Source organism: Lepidochelys olivacea (assembly GCF_965140295.1).
Source record: "Lepidochelys olivacea isolate rLepOli2 genome assembly, chromosome: 4".
NCBI classification, from domain to species: Eukaryota; Metazoa; Chordata; order Testudines; family Cheloniidae; genus Lepidochelys; species Lepidochelys olivacea.
This window is the reverse complement of record NC_140414.1, coordinates 142,518,686-142,531,608: the sequence shown is the minus strand read 5'-3', so window position 1 is coordinate 142,531,608 and position 12,923 is coordinate 142,518,686. Positions and strand designations below refer to the sequence as shown.

General features: G+C 41.7%; 1 protein-coding gene across 1 annotated transcript in view; it reads left to right on the top strand.

Moving 5' to 3' along the window:
- Window positions 1-12,923, top strand: part of SLC4A11 (solute carrier family 4 member 11) — a 160,570-nt gene that overhangs the window by 56,363 nt on the left and 91,284 nt on the right. Inside the window, exon 4 of the mRNA XM_084626793.1 lies at window positions 10,703-10,749. Within this exon, the coding sequence (XP_084482919.1) occupies window positions 10,703-10,749 (47 nt within the window). The remainder of the gene's footprint in view (window positions 1-10,702; window positions 10,750-12,923) is intronic.

Genomic DNA, 12,923 nt, shown 5'->3' with positions numbered 1-12,923 from the left:
CGGTGTTAGGCAGGAGATCAGACTAGATGATCACAATGGTCTTGTCTGGCCTTGGAAGCTCTGAATCTAGGTTACATGTACAGACTTCAGATCATACTTTTATGTAACCGTTCCAGCTGTGCCTTGAAGTTAAGATTCATAAGAATTATTAAGGCTCTAATACTACTAAAAGCATAGAAGACAGCTACACCTGGATTTTGCTCACTGTTTTATTTATCTATTTTGTTAAAGCGTAATAAACCTCTTGGTAACTTACTCAGTGACTAACTTTCTTGTGGGTCGGGCTATTTTGTCATACAACCTCTGTTGCAGCCAGTGGCAGTGGCTGAGCGAACAGCAGCTTGACTCGAGAAATTAATTTGGGGAAGTTCTATAGCCTGTTTTCTGCAGGAAGTCAGACTAGATGATCACAGTGGTCCCGTCTGGCGTCAGAATATAAATCTCTGAACGGGAGCTTGCAAAACCCTTTCCAAGATGTCACGCCACCCCTTGTTCAGAGGGAGCCTGGATCTATCATCTGTAATGCATGATGAGACACTTATCTCTTGTGCTAGCCATTTGCTGAAGAGGTATCAGACATGGTGGTTTTCATTTTGACTGAATAATATTTTAATCCTCTGTACCTGGAGTTCTTTGCAGTACTAATGACATGAAGCAAACTTTAATAAATAAATAAATAAATTTAACCGCAATGAGATGTCCAGGAGACAAGATTGCAGTAACTATTAAGTTATGTATATAAACTAGTCTCCTCTATTGGGTGCTCATCCTGCCCAAATTCTAGATTGCAGATTCTTTGGGGCAAGGATCTTATATACCTGATATTCTGTAAGTGTTTCAGTCAGGGTCCAGACACCCCAATTGGAGAACAGGGTGTCTGAACCCCAAAGCATAAGCAGTTGAATCAACTGGTGGTATACAATGTTGTGTATGAACACATGTGGAGTAAGATCTTTTATGAAAGCCTGTAATGCTCTGAACATGTGGTTATGAATTTGTGTATTTGAGTAGGTATAAAACAGTGCTCATAATTTGTGCTGCTACATTCAGCTCCTCCACACAACGGGGCGGTCATCAGCCAGGTTGGGGAGGAGCTGTCTCCCCAGACAGATGAGACTAGCTCCAAGCACCTAGCATTGTATAACCCAGGAAGAGACAAATGGTTGGCCATTAGGGTTAATGGGAAACAACTGTGCTAGATTTCCCCACCCTAAGCAACCATGAATCACCATGCCAGGAGAAAAGAAAAGCCGGGAGGGAGCCCTTAAAAAGAAACTGAAGTTTTCATTCTGAGGGGTAGCCTCTAAGCAGGTAGCTGTCGGTGAAATGCTGGATGCTGTCTATGACAGAGTGTATTCTGGGAAAACTGCTCAGTGATAACGGGTAACTTTTATATTAGACTAATTCCCTTTTCTAATATAAGTGTAAAGCCTGAAGTTGGGTTTTTATGTTTGTTTTTTGTGTGTGTGTAGTTTGAATGCATTTGCTTTTTCTTATGATTTCATCTCTGAATCTGTGATTTTTCTATTAAACACACTTTTTGTTAATTTTTACCTTAAGCAGGTCTGTGTGTGTGTGTGAAAGTAAGCTGGTGTCTGGGGAGCTGGTTTCATGCCTTGGGAGGGTGGTGGTGGTGATGAACCAGAGGGGAAAAGTTGGAGTGTCTGTTAGTCAAGAACTCAGGAAGGATGGATTTGGGGAGACTTGAGAGCAGCAGGACCGTTGGGGTCACCCTGCAAGGAAAAGTGGGCTGGTGAGAGCCAGGGTGAAACTTTATGCTTGGGGGCTGTTTACTGGTATCCTGGCTCTGAGCCATGGCAGCATTAAGGCATCCAAAGTTACAAGTGAAGAGGTGACAGAACTCCTTACTGCTCTGGGCAATCCCCAGAACATCAGAATAAGGCACCCACCCCACTTTCAGTCTAGTACAAATAATAAGCACTTGTAAAAGTACCAAGAGCCATCGGGGATAGGAGCTTGAAAGAAGTATAAACTAATAGAGTAGAATTATGGACCTGGTGACAGCTCTGCTACGAGCCCTTCTAGTTAATAACCTCAAGTAATGGACATACAACTCAGTACATGCATAATTAGATACTCTTTGCTATAATTTTATTTTAAAATATCTTTGCGTGGGATTAAACAATGTTGAGCAAAAGGGCATAGCATGGGCCATAAAATTATGGCAACTAATTAACTATTGTCATATAATTCTGTACCATAGGGAATGGTGTAGCAAAAAAATAGAATATACATTTAAAAAAAAAACCCTCATTTTTAGCTAGCCCGGTCATTACTGTCTAAACCAGCTTTCACCCATAGCCTAAATCAGTCTAGGTGCCCAGATACTAAAGGTTGGCTCAGTTTTGGCACTTGGGTCACTGAACCTGTTCACATATATGTGTGTTGTTTCCTTGTGGTTGCTGGAGAGCCCCCAATATAACTCGTTCTTCAGCCCCTGGTATTATTTGAATATTGGATGCTATCGTCTTCGGCAGAGGTAGAAAGGCTGTACTGTTGAATGGCTGTGTTTATTTATGGTAGGAAGGACTTGGGGTGATTACAGGTACTTGCTCATGTCTGCCTGGGGCCTTGCCATTGCTCATCGTGTAGACAAGGTTTTTTGGGAAGGTTCGGGGGAGGGGGTGATCTTCAGGCTGAATAAAAGAACAATCTCAGCAACGCTGCTACCCTGTAGGATACTCTGGTTCTTAAAAACTTTTTTGGGAGATGGAAAAGTGGGGAAAGGTTCAGACCAGGAGTTGGTGGTGATGGTGGTAGGGAAGTCTGTGAGGGGTTTGCAGTGGAGGTTATACAGGGTTGGCAAGATCTCCTATAGGCTTGTTTTCAAGACTCACTTGAATATTTGCAAACATAAAAGCACAGGAGTTTACAATGTACTTACATCTCCGGGTAGAAATGCACAATAAACACAAAGAAATGCCCTTCTTACCTGCTTTCTCTATAGGCCTCTGTAGCAATTCTGCCCCAGTCCAAGCCATTCCTCCTCTCCCCACTTTCCCTCTCTGATCTCCCATGTGGGGAGCAGTCTGTCCTCCACAGAATTCGCACCCCCTTTCTGCTCTGTATCCAAGAGTTGCAGGTCCCAACAGAGCTTTCACCCTTGTGGAATTGGACTCTGGCATTGTTCCCTGCAACCCCATGGTACAGAGGCCACAATAGAGGATCAAAGTAGGCAAAAAATGCCCAGGGAGAAAGGAGAACTCAAACCAGAGCGATCCATTCAGTTGGAGGTTCATGAGCCTCATGGCTCTAGTTGCTATCATTTTATAATCTGTTTGCAAACTGTACATTTCATAACCGCAAATATGTATTTATGCCCCTGACTGCAACAAGGAGCCTGAATGTTTGTGCTTAAAAGTTGAAGGGAAAAAATTCCTGGTTATTAGTGACTGGTGAAAAATCAATCTGAAGGAAGGATGTGGCTTTGTTAGAAATAATAATGGAACACAATTTACACTTCACAAGAAATTATAAAGATTGTTCCACCCTCTAGACAATAGACCATTCCTAGATACCGAGAGCCAACAGTTTCCTGTAATACACTCCAGAGACACACACGCGTGCACACACTCGCCTGCTGCTTTACTAGCAAAACACAGCTTTCCAGCATGCTGTCAGGCCCCTGTTAAGATAAATTTTTTTTAAAAAAAGGGGATGGGGAACGCTGTGGTGGCGCCAAGGAATTCCAGGGAGAGTAGTGGCCAGAGACAAGTGGTCTGGGCCTGACTGGGTATCCTTCTACACACAATAGTCACATTTCCTCACATGAATACCAAAGGCCTTTTTATGTCTACTGGCACAATGCTGACCCAGGGATTACATCTGATAACTCCTATTTTAGAAGTGTGATGTCAGTGTGGGATGTTGGGCTCTTAGGGTTTCCTATACTATAATGGAAAGTGGACACACCAATTGTGTTGTCACATTGTGGAGAGGGGTGGCTTCCCTTCGAGCTTCCTGATCAAGGTATTTTCAAAGCACTGTTTACAAACTTAACCGCCCCCCCTCCACACCCCACCCCACACACACACCCTCTTTTTGTGCCTAAGGCAAGCATTTATACAAGAGGTATGTGCTAATTCTAGCTCCTTCACAGTGGATTTGCTTTGGAGGCGGCTGGGAGCTCAGATGTATTTGTGAGAGGTTTCTTTAGTGCCCTATTTGAGCCGATTACCATTTTAAATGGAGTATTTTCCAGCACAAGGGTTAGGGCCAGATCAGTAGACGATTTTTCTTGCAAGTATCAGAACCTGTTATTTCAAGAGAATCGGCTCTGCATAGTGACTTGTGTCTGAACGTTTCAGTTAATAACAGGAGTGGGGTGGTGTCTTTCTCTAGTCACAAGTACCTTTGTGCTTTTTCCCCTCTCCCGCACCTTCTATGAGAGAAACTTCCAGTCAGAACTGATCAAGCCAACACCTTACTCACCATCCAGTTTTCCCTCAAAACTAACAGCTAGACAGACAGTGAGCTGTGTTCACCTGGCTAAGAACTAAGCACATCCCATTAGATTTGTTACCCTGCGACCTTCCCCCACCCCCAAGCTCACTTGTTTCTCTCATTCACTCGTTATGGCTCTTAAATTGTAAGCTATTTGGGGGCAGGGTCATTGCTTATGTCAGAGGTTCTCAAACTGGGGTCCGCGGATAGTTCTAAAGTGCGCACCCAGGCGGCCCACCTAATTAGTGGAACGGGAGTGGCTCCACTAATTAGGTGCCTGGACCCTGGAGAAGATGCATGTGCTAGGTGAGGTGGTGGCCTTGGGGGGAACAGGGGGTAGGTGGGAGGAGGCAGTGGGGTGAGAAGAGGGGGTGGAGGGAATTTGGGATGTGCAGGGCTGCAGAGGCCAGAGAAAAAAGGTGACTTTCCCCAGCTCCAGGGCTGCGCCTGCCGGGGAGAGACCCCCACTTCCCAGCCTCAGCTGCGCCTGCCGGGGAGAGACCCCCACTTCCCAGCCTCAGCTCGGAGAGAGGGCACATCCATCGCATTAAAAAGGTTAGGCTAGTGATATTAAAATATCAGTTGTGTGCTTTGAAATTTCTAAAACAAAAAAACATTTTTTAAGGGTTTTTTTTTTTTTTAATATAGTGCTTCTATCCAAAGCGCTTTACAACAGTTAGCTAACGGTACACACAACATTTGGAAAGTTAATGTACTCAATGCTTTTTTTTTGCCTCTGTTTTCACGAACAAGGTCAGCTCCCAGACTACTGCACTCTGCAGAACAACATGGGGAGGAGGTGAACAGCCCTCTGTGGAGAAAGAAGTGGTTTGGGTCTCTTTAGAAAAGCTGGACAAGCACAAGTCCATGGGGCCGGATGCGCTGCATCCGAAAGTGCTAAAGGAGTTGGTGGATGCAGTTGCAGAGTCATTGGCCATTATCTTTGAAAACTCATGGCGATCAGGAGAGGTCCTGGATGACTGGAAAAAGGCTAATATAGTGCCCATCTTTAAAAAAGGGAAGGAGGAGGATCTGGGGAACTATAGGCCAGTCAGCCTCACCTCAGACCCTGGAAAAATCAAGGAGCAGGTCCTCAAGGAATCAATTTTTGAAGCACTTAGAGGAGAGGAAAGTGATCAGAAACACTCACATGGATTCACCAAGGGCAAGTCATGCCTGACTAACCTAATTGCCTTCTACGGTAAGATTACTGGCTCCCGGAATAGTTTGTCAGAGTTGGCAACCCTACTAGGGGGCTCTGATTTTATTTGGGGTTTAAATCCTCAAACTCATTTTTTCTCCCCAATGCCCAATCCAAATGTCACAATTAGAGTTGCGCTGGGGGTGGGAGGGAGAAGTTCTTGTGAAGCTGACTGCCTTTATCCCTTGTCCGTTTGCTGCTGTTAGTGCACCACTGAAAACTTGAGCCTCTGTCTTCCTGATTTCTAATGCTGGCTGTCGACCAGCTTGCAAATGAGAGGCCCTCAGCTAAGTCATGGAGTGAATACTCATGGCTAACAGCAAAGCAGAAGAGCCGTTTGAGCTCCCCTCTCAAGAACAGTGGCGTGAGTTGAGTTCCTGTCACCGCTCACAGTGCCTCCACAAAAGTGTTGTCTACAAACTACAAAATGGTGGGATGGCCGTTGATGCTGCAGTCTAGGGTTCATGCCAACTCTGTTAGAAATGTGTTTTAATTTGTTTGAGTCCTTGGGGGGGAAATCACCAGCCCTGATGCAGAATTATTAGCTTTTGTCTAAGTGCCCAAACGTTATCGCTTCAAAAACTGAAAATAAGACTTTTAACTAGAAAATAATGAAATTGCTCTTATTTTGCTCAACTTTATTAGCTGGAGTTGACTTATTTTATTATGCTAGCACTTGGAGCAGGTTCTGGACCCTTTTGCTGTGGCTGCTGTACTAAAAAGCCAGTTCCTTCCCCAAAGATCTTAAAATCTTAGAGTGGGTTTACATACAACTTGTGCACTGTCCCTTAATGTGGAGACATCTCAAAAATGTGTGGTTATGATTTTTGCAGACCCCAAAGGCCAGTCCTGGGGGCATAGTAGGGGGAAGGACATTTGAGTAAATTAATAGCTTTAGAGAAAGCGAGTGACAAGCATGCGACAAGCTTTCAAACCTATCATTCATTTTAAATGAGTTTGTTTTCAAGGCTGCCTTTGCATGGGAAAATTCTAGCAGTTCCTTTTTAAAAATGAAATCGGAAACTTTCTTTTGCGTTTCCAGGTTGTCCCGATCATGGGAGGTTAGCAGGTTATGCGGAGAAGACTTTTACCTTCAGGTGCATAGAGTAAATGTCACAATAAACATCAAATCATCCTATTTATAGGTTTCAGGGTAGCAGCCGTGTTAGTCTGTGTTCGCAAAAGGAAAAGGAGTACTTGTGGCACCTTAGAGACTAACCAATTTATTTGAGCATAAGCTTTCGTGAGCTACAGCTCACTTCATCGGATGCTGTAGCTCACGAAAGCTTATGCTCAAATAAATTGGTTAGTCTCTAAGGTGCCACAAGTACTCCTTTTTGCATACTATTTATGAATCTTTGTCACATCAGACCCATTCTTGTTAAGCTATAGAAGCTTACCTGTCCTATTAAAGTCTGCTTGCCACTGCTGATGGTTGGAAAGAGACTTTGTCCTAGGTACTAGATAATACTGTAACAAAATGAGAAAAGCGATGGTGCTCTGCTAGAAATTCTGAATGCCCATATGCAAAGCCACAAGTGCAAATTCAACATGGTGCAATTTGTCACGGTCACTGTAATAGTATTTTAAACTCCCGATGAACTTCTCACAGCTAATCTGAGCAAACCAGTAAGACGTGTTGAATATCATACAAATCATAATGTGTGATACCTAAGCACAGGTTCTGATGTACATCTGGGGTTTATTTGCTGATTTGTATTAATTAATTTTATAAAAATCTCCGGACAAACTGGAGTACAATTTAACAAATGCAAAGTTAGAATCCTTGTACTATTATTGGTTTCTGTTTGCTACATGCAGAGATAGGTAGAGGTAATGAAAGTACTATATTTATTAGATTTTTCTAACAGATTTTCAAACCACATTCTTGTTCGGGATTTTTAAAATTTTATTTTCAGCAAGGAGGAGCATAACAAATAGAAATGAAAATACAAAATGACAGTGGTATATTTTTTTTATTCTTAGATATTTTCTAAAATCCTATTTTCCCCCCATCCTCCTGTTTTTTGTATGAAATTATTTTATGTAACTGCCTCCAGCTGTTCAGATTAGTTCTAATTTGATGCGTTCTGTCTAGCTCTAATTCTATGCTGTGTCTGCTCAGTCTGTTTACCTAGATACCCATCACTGGGGTATCTAAGCACCAAGAGCCAGTAATCCAAGAAAACACACAAAGACAAAGGCCACTAAGAAGCTCCTGCAACACATGTGCCCCAGTGTGTTAGCTATGTTCATTCAGTATCAGAGTCAAGAATTCCGCTCGATCAGGACAGTGTTATTAATAAGGAAGACTTGCATGATATGCTTCCTTTCCTGGGAAAGAATCCAAGCTGTGTGCTTGGATACTGTGATGAATGAGGCTCCAGGCCTTATAAAACTTCCATACATTCCTTAGGATATTTGATGAGAAATTTAAATGGCCCTGGTCCAGAAGATGTAATCAGAGATGCTTTTGATGATGAAGCAAAAGAGTTCATTCAAGAAGATTACTTGAGAGAATTGCTGATGGTAATTGGACTGGTTTACTGCTGAGTTAGTAGATGAGCTGAACAGAGGGTCATGAAGTGACAAAGGGTAACTTCAATTATATTAGATTCATGCACATCCTTAAGGATGGAGCAAAGGACAGACTGCAGATATCAAACACCGACAGATATACTTTATTTTGAGTCTCACTTCATTTCTTTGGGTGTTTTTTTTGTTTTTTGTTTTTACTGGAGCCACCAATTGCATGCTTTCAGCTTTTGCATTCCTCTTTATTTTTACTGATTCCAGGTCTCTCTAGCACACTTCTACCTGTGTAATTAGACTGTCAGTGGAGGGTATTGTAAAGGGAAAGCATTTGGGAATAATGAAGAGCGAATATAAAAGCCTACGGAAACTGCTCATTGTTTCTGGTCACTGGAGGGCTTGCCCTTTTATACTACATATCATTTTTAAGTAAAGATGACTTATAAATCAAATATTCCTGGCAAAGATATTTTAACAATCATAACTTTCATATGGCGACTTGGATAATCTATAACACTTCAAAGTTAATTCCACTTTAATAACTAGTTGATTGATGAAAGAAATGGGTGTAGCCTCTGCACTCCGAGAGTTTCTATGGTAAATAGTAGTTATGACATCTGAACTGCCTTATAATACTTCACTGTGCTTAAAGGAGTGCATGTGCGGGCTTGTCTTCCCTGTAGAGTTAACTTGAGTTGTAAACTCACGTGTTGCCCCAACTCAAGGTCCATCCACACACACTAAACCCTTACCTCAAGTGTGGGAGTGCTTTTAACTTGAGGGGAATATAGGCTAAAGCTCAGTTGTGCACAACTTGTCAGCTGCTAATAAAACCATTCTGTGCACCGAGCCATTCGCTTTCTGTAGCTCCATTGTTCCACAGAGTGGCAGCTCTCTCTAGCGCATGGATAACTCAAGTTAACTCTACAGTGAAGACATAGCCTGTATGTCCGATGGACCGCACTGCTCGTGTCAATCAGCTTTGCTTCCACTGAAGATCATGGAGTTAAGCAGAGCACCAGTTGAGGACGTGGCTGGTAAATGAGAGGGGGGAGTGGATCAAAAATATTTTGCATATAAAAATAAGATAATAGAAGCAGTTCAGCCATTTAAAGATGTGGTTTTAAAAACAGCCAATTTAGAAAAGATTTCTAGCTTTTAATGGCCCTGATTGCAGTCTACGCAGTCACGGCTCCACATACAGAAGTTCTCTTGCACTTTTTGCTACTTCAACAAAGACGTGTTCCGTATTTCCATTGAACTCCGTGGCAGTGTGGAAGAGTTGTTTCTGCATTTTCACTGTATTTTGTGTCCTAAAACAATAAAGTACTGAAAATACAGTGGTGCTTTTGGTACTGTGAAGAAGAAAGGAGGAATTTTTAACAGAAGTGCAATCCCGACAGATATGAATTCAGACCTCTGAAATATAGGGCAGACATTTTTTCCACTGGCCATTCAACTGTCTTTGGTTAACATACAAGGGAAATTACTTGTTACTTGGTACACAAGAAGTAAATACTTTTTTTTATTTATTTTTAATACTACAGTACAAATGTATGGAGGTCTAGAGTATTTCCTACTTCATGCCAAGAGCTATAGATATGCAAAATTTTCTTAATTGGTTATTAATTTATTTTGCTGTTTGGAGAGGATTGAGAGTAGGAATTTCCTATGCTTTGCTTTTCAGTTCTCCATAATTTAGGCAACCAATTAAAAATTGCTTTAATATATATTGTGTGGCTAGCAAACAGAGGTAAGAATTTAGAATACAAAATCTCATAAAAATGACTTTCTCAGTGCCTTTTTAGATGTTCATAAGTTTCCTATCACTTTGGTATCTAATGCGTGTAATATTACAGACAAAATAAGTCTACAAAAACTCCAAAAATAGTTTGCAGTGCTTGGTCTTGTCAAGGCAATGCCATAAAGTTCGATCCTTTACAAGTAGGTGGTGGTGGTGGTGGTGTTTTCCCATCCTGTCTCCAAGTCATCATGTCACTTAGTCTGTCAGAACTGCTCCCAAAGTGGGAGTTTTTTGCATTAATTACTGTGAATGCATGGTTGGATTCTAAATGAGGAAATATTCTTGATCCTTTGAAATATTTTGTCAGTAAACCTGAATGAGAGACAGATGCATGGGATACAGTTACATATTTTACCTACTGGATTGGGGATTAGGTGAAAATAATCTTGTCACTAATGGAAAAAAATCATATTTTTGCAGAACCTTGAAGCATTTTGCTGACTTATTTCCATTTTTTTTGTTGATTTCAATAGTAAAGAAAATTTCTGCACACTGAATAGCTCTTTCGTTGCTGCAGTCACAAATTTGTCTGCAAAGGTTATTAAATGTTGCCAATGTCAGACCAAAAAAGCTTCATTTGTCAGCAGAATGATAAACTTTCACCTTACATTATATTGTAGCATATTTGCAAAGCTTTCATTTGATGCCTGTTGCTTGTCAGATACCTATGATTGTAATGTTTTTCTCAAATTCTTTTCCAGTAGAAAGTGAAAGTGCTGGCTGTGTTTTATTACATACATCTAGAAAGGTAAGTTGCAATTCTGTTTACCTGGTTAATCCTTTTTAACTCGCTCCTGTAAATCATAACACGTTAATAGAAAAAGTAAGGTTGATCATTTCTTCTTTCTGGCCTAATCAGAAGACATTTAAATGCCTTGCTCTCTCAGAATACCTTTGTTTCTATTTACCTCCAAAAAGCCATGTACTGTCCTCCTTTTCCAAACACAATTTCTTTTGCCATCAACATTTAATATCCTTCTTATTGGGCCATATTAATTCATTACTTGCTCTCATGAAACTGCCTGAAAGGTGGTCCACGCCTACACACAGCAGTACAATCTCCTTAGCTTGCCTCAGACTTAAAAACAAAAGCACCCAATAGACATTGTAACTGTGTGATTCAGTTTCCTGTTTATCCCAGCTAATCAGATCTGCCTTCAGGAGGTTTAGCGGGAGTGAACTCCCTTGAAGCAGTGTAGCCAAAGAGGATTATTGTCGAATAATGTTTATTTTGCACTTAGTTATTAGGCCATAACACGTTAGTGCCAACAGAGAAATGAAAAAATTCATATAGAAACCGCATTACTGCAAACAATTTTAATAAATAGGTAAATCAACCAGAAAGAGTGTTGCAAAGGAAATGTCAATGCCAATATCACTTACAATCTAGAATCTTGGCAATCCGGAGGGATCTGGAAACTGAGAAAGACAGTCTAAATTTGTGGTGTTCCTTTAAATCTTCTTGACTCATTCCCCAGTTTCCCACCTGCCCACGAGCTCTGAAGTAAGACTCGCTAGCCCTTCAAAACCCAATAGGTTACGTGAATATAATTATTAAACCTATTAATTTTGGGCCAGATTTTGAAGTTTGTGTTCTTTATGTGCAGAAATATGTATTTAGACACTTAAGTGCCTGTTTTAGGCACTTAAATGCTGATTTAGGTGCTTGAAACCATATCCGTGTTTAGGCACTCTAATTTAGCATTTACATACCTAAAATAGGTATTTAGATGCCTAACTTCAGGCACCCATGTTTGGAAATTGGTTTAAATGGTTTAAGATTTCCCCTCTCCACAAAAAAACCCAAAAATGTTTTGGGTGGTAAACAGAATAAAACAAATAGTCTCTTAAAACACAAACTATAACCACAAAAGAGAGTTTCTTTTTAGAAAGAAGAAACAAAAGGAAGGCAGCAATGAATATATAGCAGTTTGCTTTTTGAATTGAAAGATGTAGCTCACTTACTTGTATACAGGTAGCACTTAAAGGATTTTAGGGCATAATTACCATTATTTATTATTCAGTCTGTCATATCTACTTTGGCCAGGATTAGCTAAGGATTCTGTGCCAATTTGCTTGACCCCAGAGGAGGACTGGTTCAGAGGCCTTGTGATGCTGTGCTCAGATGTGACGGTGTAAGAGACATAAATGCACCTAGACCAGTGGTTCTCAACCTGTTTATCATTGTGGGCTGCACATGCAGTTCTCCATGTTTTAAGGGGGGAGAGGGTGCATCCACACAATATATACACTACATGTGTGGCCCTGAGGATGTCACATGGGCTGAGAACTACTGACCTAGAGAGAATGAATGTATTTCTCTCCCCTCTACCCTTTTTTTTTAACTGGATTCTCACTTTTGTTCGGTATTTGCTTCCTTCACTGTGAATGCCGGAGTAGTCCGCACTCAAAGCATCTTGCAAGTCACGGGCCACCACGTTATTTGGGTTGCTCGGGGTAGGGGTGAGGAGTTGCTTTTCTGCCATTCTCCCACACTAACCCTTCTCTGCAGCCCCAAAGTCCCCAGGTAGAATGCATTCAGAGCTGTCACCGTCTTGTTTTCTGAAAGACACTGCTGTCCTTCAGGGCACCCTTCCCCGGCCAGCCACCTGCCATGCTGGCTGAATGCGTGCCTCCTTCCCCACCAATCAGGAGCAGGCAGAGTTGGCTTAATTTCTTTTTTTGACGGAGGTGATGCAAGTGCCACTGTCCTCTACTAAAGTCTCCTCCTCTGCGGCTGGAACCGCCCTTCTCTTTGTATAGCCCAAAGACAAGAGAACGCCTGAAGGCAGTGGATGGAGGGGTAGCAGTGCAATGGGAGAGGGGGGTTGGGAGACCAACAGAAGGGCATAAAGAAGAGGAAACGTGATATGTTGTGACCTTTTTGACTGGGGGCATGTGGCACCCCTGCCGTGACTCTTG